This window comes from Sus scrofa, chromosome 4, assembly GCF_000003025.6.
Source record: "Sus scrofa isolate TJ Tabasco breed Duroc chromosome 4, Sscrofa11.1, whole genome shotgun sequence".
Lineage (NCBI taxonomy): Eukaryota > Metazoa > Chordata > Mammalia > Artiodactyla > Suidae > Sus > Sus scrofa.
Window position 1 is genome coordinate 45,775,737 of NC_010446.5, and position 17,654 is coordinate 45,793,390.

The 17,654-nt window shown below is 34.9% G+C and overlaps 1 protein-coding gene across 1 annotated transcript; it reads right to left on the bottom strand.

The window, feature by feature from the left end:
- On the bottom strand, positions 1,040-17,534 carry OTUD6B (OTU domain containing 6B). Its single transcript, XM_003125574.4, is given in 8 exon segments — positions 1,040-3,323; positions 4,095-4,201; positions 6,001-6,062; positions 7,965-8,277; positions 13,976-14,056; positions 16,644-16,795; positions 17,344-17,437; positions 17,439-17,534. Coding segments are annotated over 8 exon segments (972 nt in total). The 5' UTR covers positions 17,520-17,534; the 3' UTR covers positions 1,040-3,241.

Sequence of the window (17,654 nt, forward strand, 5' to 3'; positions counted from 1 at the left end):
AGACTTGGGGCACAAAGACAACCCCAAGGTATAATTTCTAGATATGAGCAGATGCTTCATGTACTAGAAGTCTACTACAGATATTCTCTCTCCTGTAATAAAGAAGGGTATTGGATATCTCTTAGCTCTCTTTAAATATGGAAATTGAAGTTAGAAGTTTTGATTTAGTGTTCTAGATTCTCAAAGGCCTGCCTCCTAGGGTCAGCCTTGCCATTTACTAGCCATGTTTGCTAGCCAAGTTATTAATTCTTAACCTCTGCAAGTCTCATCCTCATCATCTATAAAATAGAGTATAAGTATTAGGCACACCAATCTCTGCTGGACCTCAGCTCCACTATCCTCTTCTTTATCCATCACTACTTCAACTTAGCACACAGCAGGAAGCCTTAGCTCCACTATCCTCCTCCTTATCCATCACTACATCAACTTAATATGCAGCAGGGAGAAAAGTCCTCCACACAGTAGGCCCGTTAGCAGAATCTTCTGTCAGCCCCAAGAGAGCGCTACATACTTCAGCTTTAACAAAAGGTGAAGACCTTAATTTAAATGTCTTTGTGAGGCTTCACAAAAGAAAACATACCTACATTTACTAAGCATTTACTATGTGTCAGGCAGCAGTGCTAAATTCTTTATATAAGTGGGCTTAGTTCTCATAGAAGGCAAGGGTTGGTATTCTAAGAAAAATCAGAAGAAAGATTATAAATCATCCCTGTTCAGAAAAATTTAGCAGCCTTGTAGAAAGGCAGTAATTTGTTTCAGCCTCAAGACCAAAGAAAGAGCCCAGAGTCAGCGACAGAGACATCAATGGTTTAATGGATTGGGAAGCTTACACTTCTGAAGCTAGGTCTGGAGTGATACCTTGCTGTATGCAGCAGAGGGCAGGACTTGAAAGTGGCAATCCTTGAATATGAGAATCTGTGACTGTACTATTTTCAATGACATACGAGAACAAAATAAAGGCTGAATAAAATTCTAAAACAAAATGAGTTTTCTCTTTCTAAATTCTAAAATTATTAAAGAATAACAACTTGAAAAAATGTTGATTTAATTCATTCTTTTATTTTTCTTTTAACAACATCAGATAACATGAGCAAAATTATATTGCTCACTATAGTTACACACATTCTTTTTTGCTTTATATAGGTTGTAAACATATTTATGTGGATAAAATTTTTGACTAAAGATATATTCCAGAACTCTGACATATATTTTTCTGAGTTAGGACAAAAGAACGCTTATGAAACTTCCATAAGATACCAGCATGACATCTGCCATTTTTTAAGAGTTTAATTTTATGTTACAGCTTTTAAAATAACTTTTACTGAAGTGTTATGAAACAAAGAAGCTGACTATACAAATCTTGTTCATAACCATACTGGTCATTTAAAAAATAAAAAAAATAATAAATTTCACTCAACCAGCTAGAAAAAAATAGCTACCATAAGTTAAATACAGTATTTTAGAATACTTTAAATATAGGTGGAATTTATAATGACTAATTTCATTCTATCTTGTTTTATTACTTATTAATGCTTTTCTTTTAAAGTAACGTACTACTTTAAAATAAAGCCAAGCTGCTTAGTATTTTATAATTTCATACTTTTTTTATAAATTTCAGACCCCCAAAACTTCAGAACAAGGATTACAAAATAAATAGGCTTCAGAATATATTTTGTTTGCAGGCAGAATGATTCTTAATCTTTGGAAGTAGAAAACCTTCACGCAGTACTTACTTGCTCTACCTGTCCATAGCAGTTCCTATCAGCCACCTACATAGTCACCCCCTGTGCATATGATACTGACACATTTTTTAATATTATAAAACCCAGTATTTGCTTATGAAAATTAGTTGCATTCACGGAGAAAAAAATTCAAATATTATAAACTTAATGCAAACTCTTGCTACTTATTTCTTATTTGAGAAAAAGATCAAACCAAAAAGGTCTCATTTTCATAAAACCTCCTTACAAATTACCAGACACACTTATATATATATAGGAACTATCTCTTTAGAGAGAATACTGTTAGAAGTAACCTAAAATCTAAGTTAGACAAATTATTCAACTGAAAAGTATTGTACTGATTATATAGCCTTGGTTCCCAAACAGTGGCTTTCAACTTTATCCATATACATAACATAAAAATCCTCAAATATCTGTGAACATTTGTCTCAAATATTTGAGGAAAGGTGACATTAGTAAGGCAAACAAAATAACAAGTAACAAAGGCTTTCTTCTAATCCTAGAGAACGAAGCAAAAGAAAGATCTTGTAGGACAAATTGGAAAAGAGAAGGAATTTGAAGTAAATTTAACCTTGGACCCTTTTATTACATTGCTACTCTTTCTATTTGCACAATTTAAAGAATAAGAAAGGCCAAAAACTATTTCTTAGTGGAAAAGGCTGCAAGGACAGCAAAGCAGCTGAATACTGATGGAGAAAATACAGCAAATAATATAAAAATTGATACTTATGAAAATAATCAAGAAATAATGGTATAACCATTCTGAACTTTAAGAAACAGCTAGTATAACAATGAATTAGAAAGGCAGTAATCTGCTGAGTCTTCTTAAGTTATACACCAAAGATTTATATGTAATTCTTTAGACATTTAAATCTGTTTGGGAACACCTATTTACCTATGAATTTGTCTCATTTCTTAAAACTTAATAACTGATTCCCATCTGAATATTTTAAAATTATTAAAACAAGCTTCTTAGCTGCACTTTGATGGGATTATATTGAAAGCTTCAAAACACTAATCCCATCAACACCAAGGTTATTGTAATCAAGTACATTTAGAAGCATTAATTAAATTTGCTATCACCATCACCACATTATTGCAATGTCACAGAGACTGAGTCTTTCCTTTCTTCAAGACAAATTACATTAATATGGTTACTGAAAGCTTTCAGTAATAGGGAGGAAAAAATGGTTTTTATCTTATTTCAACACAGAACAGAATGTTGAGGTTCTTATATTAATAAAAATATCAGCACTTGATCTATAAATGATGTCCACCACAAGGGACTTACAAGTGTTTTAAAGACACCACTAGGGGACACTTGTTAAAATTTATCTCTGATACATTTTTTTAAAACCTATTAGTAACTTTGCCTTAAAACTGATTTAAGGTAGTTGAAGGTAGTTGTGTTTTTCAGAAACATTTGAACAATCCAATACTTGGTATGAACACTCAGCTCAGCACACTGTACTAAAACAAAACTGCAACACTTTATAAGACTAACTGCAATTTTCAGTAGCTGTGTTCAACTGTGTAACAGAATTGTAGTGTTCTCCTAAGCCATATGCATGTCTCATATATCTGGAATGAAAAAAGGAGAAATGAGTAGTTTAGTCAAAAAAAATCATTCTATATTAATGTTTATTATGTATATAAAACCAAGTACTCTGAATTAATCACTACACAGGGATATCTTCAATAGACTTCATTGATATATTACTTAACACCATTTGAAAAGCTGAGCAGTCAGTATGATCTGGTTCAATCACTCCACTGAGTCTGTCGAGTAAAACACAATCATTGGAGTGAAAAAAGAAAGACTGAGATGCTGAGTGCTCAATAAGCTTAAATTTTTACCTAAACCCAAGCCATTAATGACTACCTTAGTAGGTTTAGCTAATAAACACCAAAGCCAATGGTAAACTCTATGCTATGTTTCAGAGAACTGTCAATCAAGTAAAATACTTTTACAGTATGAAGAAAAAATTTCTAAGGAAATAAACAATCAGACAACATGAATGTATTTCAGCTTTTACGCTTGTTGAAACTTTTAGCATTATTAATGTGAAATCAGAACAATATGAAAACTAATCCTAAAATAACTATTATCTTCAGAAATGATTTTATTCTTAACTCATACACAAGAATAAATCACTAGAGGTATGAACAGTTATCTAAATCACAAATTTTGACAAGGCTAATTCTGTAATTCCTTTAACATAAAATAAGTATAATTAATGCTGCTGAAGATAGATTTGTTTTGATTTATCAACATATAGCCTAAAACCTTTTCATAATCCTTTGTGTTTTAATTATGAAAAATATTATCAGCAGGAATTTCTAAGTACTTACACAAGTATTAATGGTTTTTTTGAGTATTCTTCACCAACTACAATAGGAGGAGAATCTGCCTGTATTATCTCTATTGGTGATCGTAAAATGTGAGATAAGGCTCTTAGCTACAGAAAAGAAAATGTAAAACAAACAAAAATTAAAAAAAAAAAGAAAAAAAGAAAAGAAAGAAAATATATTAGTAAGGAAAATAAGGAGGTAAAACTTATCCAAATCATATACCGCTGAGTTTATGAGTAGGGCAACCAGTCAGAGCAGGGATCTGCTCTTGTTCCTCAATGTACACACCAAGATCCTGGCACATAGTGGGCTCTGTGTGAATACATATTTGTTCAAAAAAAAAAATATATATATATATAATATTTATTAAATCAAATACATAAGTTTCAAGCCCTGGCTCCACAACAGCTTTTTGGAAATATCTACGCCATAGTTAATGAAGCAAGGTGTATGATTAGAATGGGCTCATTATACCAATCTATCTTTTTTCTTATACCTAAAAATAACATTTTTTAAAAAGCTAGCATGATATGGAGGGTGCAAAACAAGCTCTGAAAATCCTAACATCCTATTTAAATCTTCAGAAATCATATAAAGAATTTCTCTTTAATAGTTTAAACTCACTCCAATGTGAAAACAGCAACTTAAGAATGAATTTACAAACAATTTATGAGAAAATGTCCTTCAAAAGATGTTTTAAAGTTTTTCTCAATTTAAAAAGAGTTGCTTAGGTCTCCAATCCTCATATTAATTTGCATTCTTATAAAAAAGGTCAGGCATCTTCAATTACATCTAATGTAGTCACAAAGCTATTATGAAAACTTGCTGAGTTTCAGAGAGAAAGGATATAAAACAAATGGACATAGTTCCCTCTGGTGGCTCAGAAGAGGTACAAATATAGAGACTGCTGAGAAAAAGACCATGAAGAACCATTCATATCTTCAAATAACATAGTTCTTTAAGTAAAATAGAGCCACAAGCTAAGATTAATCATCATTACACAATAAAATTAATAATACCGCTAGATGCATCCATCTGGCACTTTAGCTTACAAACTTCTATGTATATACTCTTTCCCTTATTTAATATCCACAAATGGCCTTCCAGGTACACGTAGGGGTTTTATTATCCCTATTCAACAATTAGGAAACTGGAACTGATTCCTCAAGGTCCAAAACTGAGAATAAAAGAAAATAACCAAGACCTTTCTTTCCTCTTACCTCCTGAATTTCTAATGCCCTAGGCTACCTCATCACCACTTGACTTTAATGAAACAAGTTAACAGTAAGATAAACAATTGGAACTTAAAAAAAATTTGTGATAACGCCTTATAAGTGACTGAATATATTTTTTTTACAAGTGAACTTTAATGCATCATATATTGCTTCCACATCAATCGGTCAGTATCAACTAGGAACTCAAGACACAACTATAATAGATGTGGCAAGATTTGATCTGTAATCTCACACAAAAATAATGTTTTCTATTTCTGATATGAGATGTTACTTTTTCCAATAGTGATTTTCATCAGTTGAGCCACTAAGGTAAACTTTACCAAACTTGATTAAAATCTTCAATTTAAGAAAGTCCATAAAATCAAATATATTGCCAGTAGCAACATCACAAATGGAAACATGCAGATGCAACACTAGCCTCACCAACTCACAGACCAAACACTGGGCTATTTAAAATGACATAGTGCTTCAGTTCCCAAAGGCACATACTTTAATTGAAAGCCTAAGAATATGAACTCCCTATTTCAATGTTTTTTCATTAGAGAGATAGCAAATATATAAAGAAAAGGAATCTTCCAAGAGAAATTTGGATCATCTGAAAAATGTCTGAAAACTACAGAAGAAATTTTAGAAATACAATCCTCAATCACTATGAAAAGTTATAAACTTACCTCAAGCTGACCTCCCCATGCAGCTGTGTTTACAATATCATCACAGTACTTTCCAAACTCTTCTACAGAGAACAGATCAGAATACAGCACTTAATTTTTATAACTCATGTTAGATCCTTTTTTATAGCTCCCACATTTCCTAATGAAACTGCTGATGTTATAAACATTATAAACTCCTTTTTTACCTGTACTCTCCAGTATTTATTTCCCAAATCCAAACTCAACTCACTCTTAACTGTCTATCAACGAGCAAAAGCAATTCATTTCTGCTTCTCTCCCTCAGCCTGAGGCCCAGTTACCTTGACTGCATTACAAGCCCAACTCTTTCTTTACCGAGGCAGTGACCTCTAAAATTGTCACTATTGTGACATATATTTTAAAGTCCAAATCTGCATCTGAAAGAATGGGCTGAAAGACTAAAAAATGTATCATCTATAAAATCAGGTTCACTGTAAGATTATAAGATATATGAGAAGAGAATCGGAGTACAAGTACAAATGAGCTGAACCTCCTTTCCCAGTGATAGCATCAAATAGTGCCTCCACATATTTTGGAAATGTTCATTTTATTTGCATCAGTATAGGTTCTAGCCACAGAAAGGTCTTTCCAGATCAGTCCTGAGAGGAAGTAAAAGACCTAATCAGAGTTCAACAGCATACCTTGAGCATGTACACGTTTACACACAAAGTTAAAATGGGAAACTAACACCCCCTTGTTTGCAGGAAGGGAAAGAACTATGGGCACCTAGGAGAAAATATGTCCTGTGTGTCTGTCTCATATCCTAACACTCAGAACAGTGCCTAGAACAATTCTTGGCACACTGTGGCCTTCAATAAATATTGGCTGAAGGAAAGAAGATAGTTTTTCATCTTTTTCTGATTTAGCATGCTGAGTTGCCACCTCCTCTCCACTGCCCTACAGCTAGCAAAGTTAAGGACTCCAGCTCTATTAAATAAGAGATGACCTTGACCTTCCCCTCTTCAATACAACCTGGCCATATATATAACTTGCTCCCTGTGAATACTGCCACACCTGCTGCCTTATCTCAAGGACTAACTTTCTCCTTTACTCTCCTTTCTCTTTCAGAAATTCTTCAGTTTTTGCTCTGTCCTTTATTTGCTAGTTTTGTATCTTTTTAACCTTCCCATAAATATTTTATCTTAATTATCAAAGATATTATAGAGACTAATAAGGCAGGTTATTAACTGATTTGTTTTTGGTTTTGCAAAGTCAAATCCCGCCTGAATATTATAGCTTACTGAAAATAAAATTAAATCTCCCAGGAGTTCCCGTTGTGGCGCAGTGGTTAATGAATCAGACTAGGAACCATGAGGTTGAGGGTTCGATCCCTGCCCTTGCTCAGTGGGTTAACAATCCGGTGTTGCCATGAGCTGTGGTGTAGGTCGCAGACGCGGCTCGGATCCCCCGTTGCTGTGACTCTGGCGTAGGCTGGCAGCTACAGCTCCGATTCGACCCCTAGCCTGGGAATCTCCACATGCCACAGGAGTGGCTTAAGAAATGGCAAAAAGACCAAAAAAAAAAAAAAAAAAAATTTAAATCTCCCAAAGCACAGGATAAATGGAAGAAATTAGTTTTCCTAATCATTCTCTACTTACAGTCTTCAGGCCCTATACTTCCAGAGACTAGTCAAAGCTTAACTCTATGAAATATGAATTTATGACACATTTTTAAAAGTAATGATGAATCTTATTTCTATTTTTATCTTACATAAAAGATTAATATATTTAACTATAAAATGGATAAGTACTTAAAAGATCTTAATTTACCAAAATGTGGTAGTATCTATTAACATTATCTAAATTAATTTTGCCTCAATTTTGAGTTTTTTTCCCCCCCCAGAAGGACTTTTCAGGTTTTTCTTATTTTCAGTTACAAGAAGCCCTTGATTTAACAACCAACACAACAAGAACATCAACAACACACAGTAAAGAAAAATAAATTACCTGGCGTATACATCTCTCCTGTATTAGGATTCGTTAAAAATGGCAGGAAGTCTTCCACATGACTTTGCATATAGTCAGCAGTTTGACTTCTTAATGCAGCCACAGTCAGAGTGCACTCCTGTTCTTTCAGTTGATCTTCAATGGCTCTATACATACAGTGCCCATCAGATGGAATCTGTTTAATTTCCAACTGTCTAGCTCCCAGTATCTGAGCAAGTTTTTCACTTTCTACATGTCTAGCTCCAGTTAAGTTTTCAATTTCAGCTTCAGCTATCCTTTCTTCCCGCTCCTTTTCCAATGCAGCTTTCTTTTCCTGTGGAGAGAGGAATGTAGGAAAGTTAATTCCTAAAAATTAGGGCTAATTTACATTTATTATGGGGATAGAAATATAAGATTCTCAAAATTTTTGGCCATTTTTCTCCATTCTCCCACAAGTACTACCATATCAGTGATCTCATCACTTAGAGAATTTTCTATATTATGAACTCTATTAAAAGCAAATAACACTTTTCATCTTATTGAGAATCCAACATGTAGCTCCGTACTAGGACAAAAAATTCCCTCAAATTTTTTTGAAGTCTATTTAAAAATTATATGCCAAGTTTCTGAAAACTTCACTTACTGATTTCAAAGTACTATCTTAGGAATGAGTTCTCCTAGGCATTAAAGCAACATCAGTTTCATATTTAAGTCTAAGCTAATCCAAACTTTTTAAGTATCACTCCACCAGTGAGGTCTTAAAGTGCTCAACTGCCAGCTCACCAGTGAGGCATTAACATGCCAAGGCCATTACAAGGGTACAGGAACTATTATCCTACTTAAAAAAAAAAAAATGTGTGTGTGCATACACATACACACATTTAATTAAAGTAACAGATAAAAACATTCTTCTTTATGAAAAATTAAAATATTACAGATAAAGTTTCCCTTAAGGACCATTGCCAATCACAGTGACTACTCTAAAGGTCTGGTGTGTATCTTTCGAGATTTTTTTATTTCTATGTATACTTATCAATACACATGTACCCAAAGAAAATGTATAGGAAAAAAATATCTTCACAAAAGTGGTATCATGCATTACATCTACAACTTGCTTTCCTTACTCAAATGTCATAAGAAATCTTCCCATGCCAGCATATACAAGGTTGAGATGGGGAGAGGGCAATGAAAGATTTGTGACATGAAGGATGGATAGGAAAAAGTGGGAAGGTTGAGGAAAAAAGGAAAAAATTCCTAACAGTTGGAATAATAAGAATCAAAAGCCATAAAACACCATATGTTTCACAGCTGAACACAGTCCATATAGCTAGAGTACCAGAGAAAAACGTCAAAAGATAAGGTTAGAGGCAAAAAAGATGGTATATAGTTAATATACATGGAATCTATTCATACATACTTAAAAAAAATAAAACACCAGAAGAATATACATAAAATATTTATAGTGCTTTTCTATAGATGGTAGTTTTATTTAGTGTTTAGCCTGCATGTATGTGTGTAAGAACATCTAAGTCTTTATATTTCACCTGTATACTGGGATCAAGTGCTTTTTAAGAGAATAAAAAGAAACTAAATTCTATAAATCTTGATATTGATAGCAAATCACAGTGAAGGATTTGGATAAACCAAGAAAAAAAAAGTAAAAGGTAAAGATTTTTACGTCCCTAGCTCTAACCTCTCCTTGGGGCAGAAGATGTAAACGCAAAGGCAAATTTCAGTGTCACTTAACGCCACCTGCTTGTATTATATGCCTGTAATGTGCCAAAGTTACATAAATCAAAAGCAGTATTATCTTCCTACTAAACCTATTTAAGTTTTTCTTCCCAACTCCAACCATTGCCAGCAGTAATATGAAACAACTTACATTTCACTGCATACCTACAACTGTGGATCATAGTGGCATACAATCTTAAAACACAAGATGGCACTACTACTTTTTAAAAGATTATAAAAAAACATTTTCAGAGGGGAGAGGAAGGATAAGCACCTTGGATATCATTTAATCCAAAACCCCTTATTTTCCTCTTCTGAGGAAACAGCACGCAGAAAGATTTCCAAAGGCCATACAGCTGGTTAGAAGCAGAGTAGGGACCAAGGACAACATAGAGAGCTCCTTCTATCCAGGCACCTAAATCAGAATAAAAGTTGGAGCATACAGGAGCTGGAGTTAATGATGTCATGTACTAGTTACTGGAAGAGTGGAACTTTATACTCTCTGTAAAACCTTAATATAAGCCTCTAAAATGCTACTCCAATCACTTCATTTTTTTTTTTTTTTTTTTTTTTTTCGCTCATGCTCTCTGCTTCAATACTACAAAGCAATTGTGTTTCCTTTCCAGGGCATTAGGTATGAAACCCACTCGATTCTTTTCCCAACCATGTAGAGTTTTCCAAAGGAATGAGGCACTTTCCTTTCTACAACCCTAGCACTGGGGATAAAAATGGCACCAGTAAATTCTAATAAAAATGTATTTAAGATGAAAACAGTACATAACTCTTGAATATACTGTCATTAAAACTAGTCATGTTGAATAGTAATATAGCAAAAATAATCCTAAAATCTTAAGAGTTGGGTACTTAGTCCAGGGGTTGTATCAAACCTTCAGTATGCCATTGAAACAAGCTAGGCCTCAGCTTTCTCATTTGTAAAGTAAAAAACTGATCTAAATCTCATTCCAAGCTCTCAAATTTCATATTTTTGGAAGCCAGTTCTAAGTTCTACTTCAGGATCTTTCCACCATACCATTGAGCTTTCATTGAAGTTCTCTCAAGTAAATGAAATACTTCCTATGCTTTTCCACATTAAAAATAAGGCTTTGGCTCTATAATATTCCAATAATAAATCTTCATATAAAGTTTTGTCATGTTTTTCTATCAGAGAGTTGCTTCTCTCCCAGTTAACTGGCTCTTCATTCCTCGGTGCCACAGGCAAAAAAAAAAAAAGTGATTTGACGTAGTCTAATACTCAATTATCCACTGTTTCCAGGTTCCATTTTCTTAAATACTACAAATGTTCAGTGTTTTCTGTTCCAGAATCCTATTAATATAATAAAGCAATAAGAAAATTAAGGAAGTTTTATTTTTTTTAGTAATATATCATGTTAACATAGAAGGAAATATTTATAAATCATTCTGAAATAATTGTTTCATATATTTGTAGTTCGCTTAAATATTCTGAAAAATATTTTGAGATGGAGTCGACAACTTTAATTATAAGCTTTCAATTGTTTTCCAAATAAAGACATTGGTAAAAGTATTTAAAATAGATGACCTCTTATACCAATATTCCTGCATGTGACAAAATAAGATGGTTGTATATATTAAAAAATCTATTGCAATGGTCAGATGCTCATTACTAAAAAGTCTGAAAGAAATCAGGCCATGAGAATTAAAAATTTTAACGAAGAGGAATTAACATTTCCTACAACACTTTTTCTTTAGGCTACTCTTGTCCATTCCCTTCACAGGCATTTGACATCACCAAAGGATGGGAAGAGTTGTGTTTATTTCAAAGAGAGATCAGTTCAGCATTTTTGAAAATGCGCCAGCAAGACAGAAACTGTTCAAATAATTAATATGCATCAATACAAAAGTTAGGCTGCTTTTTTAGATGGCAGGATATCTCATATATTCACATAATTTACTTTTGATTCAATGATAAGAAATTTTATTCATTACTTTCCCGAAACATAAAGAGATTGTTTTGTACACTGTATTTTGATACTTACATTCTTATTGTTATAGTCTTTACTGTTTTCAGTGAAAGTTGTATGTGTCTTAAAGGTATAAATCTTCCTTTACAAAACTTTACAAATTTCTTTTTTCCTTGATATCTTATTAACAATTCTCATCACAATCTGAACCATAAAGATCCAATTAGTTTTCTTTTGACCAGAGTTTTCTTTTTTTGATAAGGTAGCTGTGGATTTTATTTATTTGGAATCTCTGATCTCCACTCACAGTAGCCTTGAGTTTCCCTTTACGATATACAATAGATTTGGGGGTTTTTGTTTGATTTTCCTTTTTCAGATTCTTTTCCCGTTCGATTTTCATAGAATATTGGTTAGAGTTATGTTTTCCAAAATTAAATAGGTGCTACTCTTAAATACAGCAATTACTAAGCATAGGTAATTCCAACAAATATTTTATTATGCTTCCGCCCAGCAAAATTTCTGCCCTTTACTTTTGATCTATAGAAAATAGAGGGTAATTATAAGGCTATAACAGAAAGAATACTAAATTTCATAAGCCTATGAAAGTCACAATTATAATTACTCAAGAATAAAGTTTTACATTAGTATGAGAAATATTTAACAATTTGCAACTTGAGCAACTTTCAAACAAACAAATACTTGTCTTAGGTTGAATTTTAAGTACTATGCAGTACTTAACAGTGAACAATACTATTATTGTTCACAACTAGGTCAACCAAGTTGTTCTCCAGGCCTGTGTTAAGGCTTTGGAAACAGTAAATTACTTAAGTCACAATAACTCTATGCAGTAGGTATTATTTCTCCCCATTTTATACATGTGAAACTGAGGCTTAAAAATGTTAAGAATCTTACCCAGGAGTTCCCGTCGTGGCGCAGTGGTTAATGAATCCAACTAGGAACCATGAGGTTGCGGGTTCAGTCCCTGCCCTTGCTCAGTGGGTTAAGGATCCGGCGTTGCCGGCGTTGCCGTGGGCTGTGGTGTAGGTTGCAGACGCGGCTCGGATCCCGCGTTGCTGTGGCTCTGGCGTAGGCCGGCAGCTACAGCTCCAACTGGACCCCTAGCCTGGGAACCTCCATATGCCACAGGAGTGGTCCAAGAAATGGCAAAGACAAAAGAAAAAAATCTTACCCAAAGCCACCACAGTAAGTGGGATTAAAAACTCCCATTTGAGTTCCCATCGTGGCTCAGTGGAAACGAATCCAACTAGGAACCATGAGGTTGTAGGTTTGATCCCTGGCCTTACTCAGTGGGTTAAGAATCCAGAGTTGCCATGCACTGTGGTGTAGGTCGCAGACGAGGCTCAGACCCTGCGTTGCTGTGGCTGTGGTGTAGGTCGGCAGCTGTAGCTCTGACTCAATCCCTAGCCTGGGAATCTCCATATGCCTCAGGTGTGGCCCTAAAAAGCAAAAAAATAAAAAACTCCATCGGACTGACACTGAATTTAATGCTCTAATAAATTATGTACTACTAAATTATAAGATACAAAGCTAGTTTAAAAATAATCATTTAAATCCTAGAAAACTTCAAAATCGGATTTTCAAAGGGAAAAGGCCTAACCTAATCTAATCTCATTCTCATAATTTTGATATCATAAACTCATTATATCCAATAAATCAGTTTCTTATAGCTCTGATGATGCAAAATGTCATCCCCATACCTGTTTTTGCGCATGTTGTTTCTTTCTTACTTCAAATATCCTAACTAAAAATTATACATCCTTAAAATGACAACATTTATTTAACATTTAGCATAAAAAATTTTTCCTTCTCTGAATTTTCATCACAACTAACCAATACATATATACCTACATAATTCTGATAAGTTTGTACACCTATATATCTTGCCTAACTTCTAGGTTCAAATTCTTATTTTATCATGTAATACCACAGTTTTTAACCAAAGCTGTACTTCAGAATCACCTGGGCTCACACTCTTAAGATTCTAAACTGTTAAGTCTGGGATAATATATTTGGAAAACATATCCTTTGCATACCCCACTTCCTAGCCTCACCCTCCTATGAGAACTGCTAACTGGACATATTACTTTATACTGGCTTCAGCCTATTTTCCTCTCTATAATAGGGATAAGAAATTCTACTTCATAGGATTACTGTTAGGACTAAATGAGATTTCATATAATCTAAAGCCTAACATAGTCTCTAGCACATGGCAAGTACTTAATAAATATCAGTTAAGGTTCTTTAGCAAGGAACTCCATTTTTTTTCCTATTCCCTTCCTATACAATACCTAGGATAGTATTAAGCTCATAGTACTAACAAGTATTTGGTGACATTCATACCCGTCTCTTTTGTGCTTTTGATATCCGAAGTGGCTGATTCTCAAGAACCAGGTTTGAAATATTAACAGCAACAGAATCTATCTGAAGGAAACAAAAAACATTAACAAGTTAAATAAAAATACTTTAAAGTTATTATTCAAAGTGTTAATCATTAAATTATTATTGAAAGTCACAAATATGTGTCATCTCACAATTCAAATTTGAATAGCACCAATACTAAATGTCATAGCTTTGTCTCCTCTATTTTTAAGGGAGAATCTGTCAGATTCCCAAGACCTTTCCTTATGGTTCTTCAAAGATTCCTACATGGTTTCCTTCCTTCTTAGAATGCCTACTGCATTCATCTAAATATTTCCTATAAATGCTAAGTCATTCACCACTCCAACTTCCATTCTCTAAACGTGCTGACTCAGTTCATTACTATCTTCATAACCTCAAAAATGGTGGCAAAGACCTTTCTCCATCCTCATTAGCTGGAACCCGATGAGCACTGCTTCATGACCCTAGTAACAAACTGAGTTTCTTCTATCCTTTCCCATCTACTGAAAAACTATAAGTATAGGAGTTCCCGTCGTGGTGCAGCAGAAACAAATCCGAACAGGAGCCATGAAGTTGTGTGTTCAATCCCTGGTCTTGCCTAGTGAGTTAAGGAGCTGGCATTGCTGTGAGCTGTGGTGTAGACTGCAGATGTGGCTCGGATCCTGCACTGCTGTGGCTGTGGTGTAGGCCGGCAGCTGTAGCTCCAATTTGACCCCAGCCTGGGAACCTCCATATGCTGCAGGTGTGGCACAAAAAAAAAAAAAAAAAAAAAAAACAAAAACCCTGTAAGTGTAAAATAATTATCATTATTACAATGAATCTTAATCATCACATAACCATTATGTGTTTGCTCTAGAAAAAAGATACTAGACTTATAACAGGATTAGCAGCTGGTATTTTAATACTGCAACTATAAGTTAAACTAGTTTTTAGCATGACACATACATGATACATATTAAGGCCTCTAATAACAAGAGTCTCCAAGGTTATGGCCCAAATGATCAAAATATCAAAATCAGATTAAGGCTTCAAAGAGTGCTTATCAACTTTAGGGAAATTAGGATTCCTAGATTTTTCAGAGGAATTTGCTAACATTTACAAATGGCCATAATGACAACAGGCAAAATACAAAAAAGCATCTGAAAATAAAGAGAAAGCAATGACAAAAGAATTCAGGTAACTTTCAGGGGTTTCAGTTAAAAAAAAAAAAAAAGATAATAGTTCAAAACAAAATGACAGTTTGTATCTTAACATTTGAACAATATGTAGCTTATCAAATATTTTTTTTGTCCTTAGAAACCTAGGAGATAAATCTCAAGTTTGAAAGGCCTGAGAAAGCAACAAAACTATCTCACCATTAGAAAAGATAGGGAGACAATTAGGAATACGCTGATTGTGACAACACAAACACCTGAAGCATTATGCCTTGTTACTTGGAAAGAGAATATGTTATAGGCACTGAAGGCCAGGATCTTGATGACTGCCTAAAAATTTAAGAAAATAAGACTATATTTATTATAACAACCACTGTAAATCAATACAGATAAGCTGTTTTCCCTGTTAGGAGCAGATCAAAAATGAATGGAATGAAATAAAATAAAATTTATTTATGGTAGATAAAATGTTGCATGTACATAGGAACTTTCTATCAAAAACAGGAGTGAGGTTATGAGGTCTAGGATCTTTGATATCTAAAACCCATGCAATAAACCAGATAAGATGGTAACAATTCAGTATTCACTTTCTGGAGTAAGACTGTTCTGATTTTGAACTCTGGCTTTGGTACTTAATAGCTGTTATAAAATCAGAACAAAGGTTTTAATCTGAGTCTGTCTCCCATTTGAAAAAGGGGGTTATCTACACTTACTTCAAAGGTAATACTTCATAGTGTGTTACTGTGGGAATTATATGAGATAACACATGTAACACGTTAAAGTGTATTGCAGACAATACATTGTGCATGGCTACGGTGATGAAATAAATATTAGCTAAAATGATGATAGTTAACAGACTCCAATTTAACCAAGAAACGTCAATACATTTCCATTCATTACAAATTGTTAATAAAGAACTTTTTTTTTTTACTACTTCTCTTGGAGCATATGGAAGTTCCCAGGCTAGAGGTAGAACTGGAGCTGCAGCTGCTGGCCTACACCACAGCCACAGTTAACACCTGATCCAAGCCACATCTGCAACCTCTCCTCCTTAAAAGGAGAGGTTGCTTAAAAAAAAAAATCAGTAATATTTATATCATATGAATGTGAAGAAATTTATGCTCAAGAAAGTTAAGCAGCTTACAATCCAATAACCAATTGCCCAGGTTACAATCCTATTTAATGTCAAGTCTAGAAGACTGGTCTTCCAACCTCCATTTGGTGAAGCTTCCTCTAGTCCATCTTATCAATCTGTTCATCTTTGGGGCAAGTGAACAGTTAAAGAAGTGGACTTTCTTTGCTGTCCTCCCTTAAAAAACACACTCATGTAAATCTGGTCAGAAAAATATCAGAAAGGTGATGCGAGAGATTTCTTTCCCTCCAATTTTGTGATTTATATATAAGTAAACGGTTTAAGAGAAGTGCACAATTGCTATCAAATGCTGTAGACAAAAAAGGAACATTACTTCACATACTTTACTCTCCTTAGAAGTCAGCTTCAATTGCTCCAGTTCCTTTCTATGTTTCTGTTCCATTTCTGCTTCTAACTTAGCAACATCTTCAGTGAGTTGCTTCCTCCTCTTTTTGTCATTCTTGGGAACAACATTCTTCATACTCTGAATTTTGGCTGGAAAGCCACGAAAATCATTAGATCAAAAACCCAGGGATTCAGAAGAAACAAGAAATAGTAACAATAAGAGGATGGTAAGAGAGGAGGGTTTAGAAGTAATTATAATAGCAAGAAGAGTAATTACATAATAGTTACAGAGAAGAGCCCAGAAAAATATGGACTGCCCCCCCAACCCCAAATAAAATCTAGTAACACAACCGTCAGTTTGGTGTGGTAGGAGTAAAAAGAAAAAAAAAAAGACTCAAGTTTTTAAATCTTTCAAGCATCCCTTCTGAGGAACTAGGGAAGGAATAGGAAATGGAGCTGGGAGAGGGCCCTGTGTCCAAGTTCGTAGTTTCCAGGTGTTTCCAGGCACCCGCACCAGGACGGTAGCGGACTTAAGAAGCAGCTTCCGAAGATCTGGGGGATTATGGGACCCAGGGGAGGCGGGAGGGAAGAAGTTACTGGTTACTCTGGAGAAGCCTCGGAAGATCCAGCTCCGGAACTGGCCCGCCACGCGCCCTTCCCTGGGCCCTGGCGTCTTCTAGGTTCCCATTCCCCGTCACCTTGCAACTCCTTCTTCTCTTTGCGATGCCTTCTCACCAGCTGCTCCTCCTCATCAAGCTCCTCGGTCAAGACTGCCTCCATGACGACCAGGTAAGCCCAGCACACGCGCGGGAAGAAACCAGCACGACCAGCTACAGAGCACCTTCCACCCTTCAACCCTCACCTTCGGCGCCATTGGCCGCAGCTGGGACCCAGCCCCGCCTTCAAGGCGGTACCGGATCTGAGCCGAGCCTTAGGAGCGAGGAGGAAGAATGGCGTACTAAGCATGCGCACCCCCGCGTGACGCGCTCTGATGGGACGGGGCGGGGCG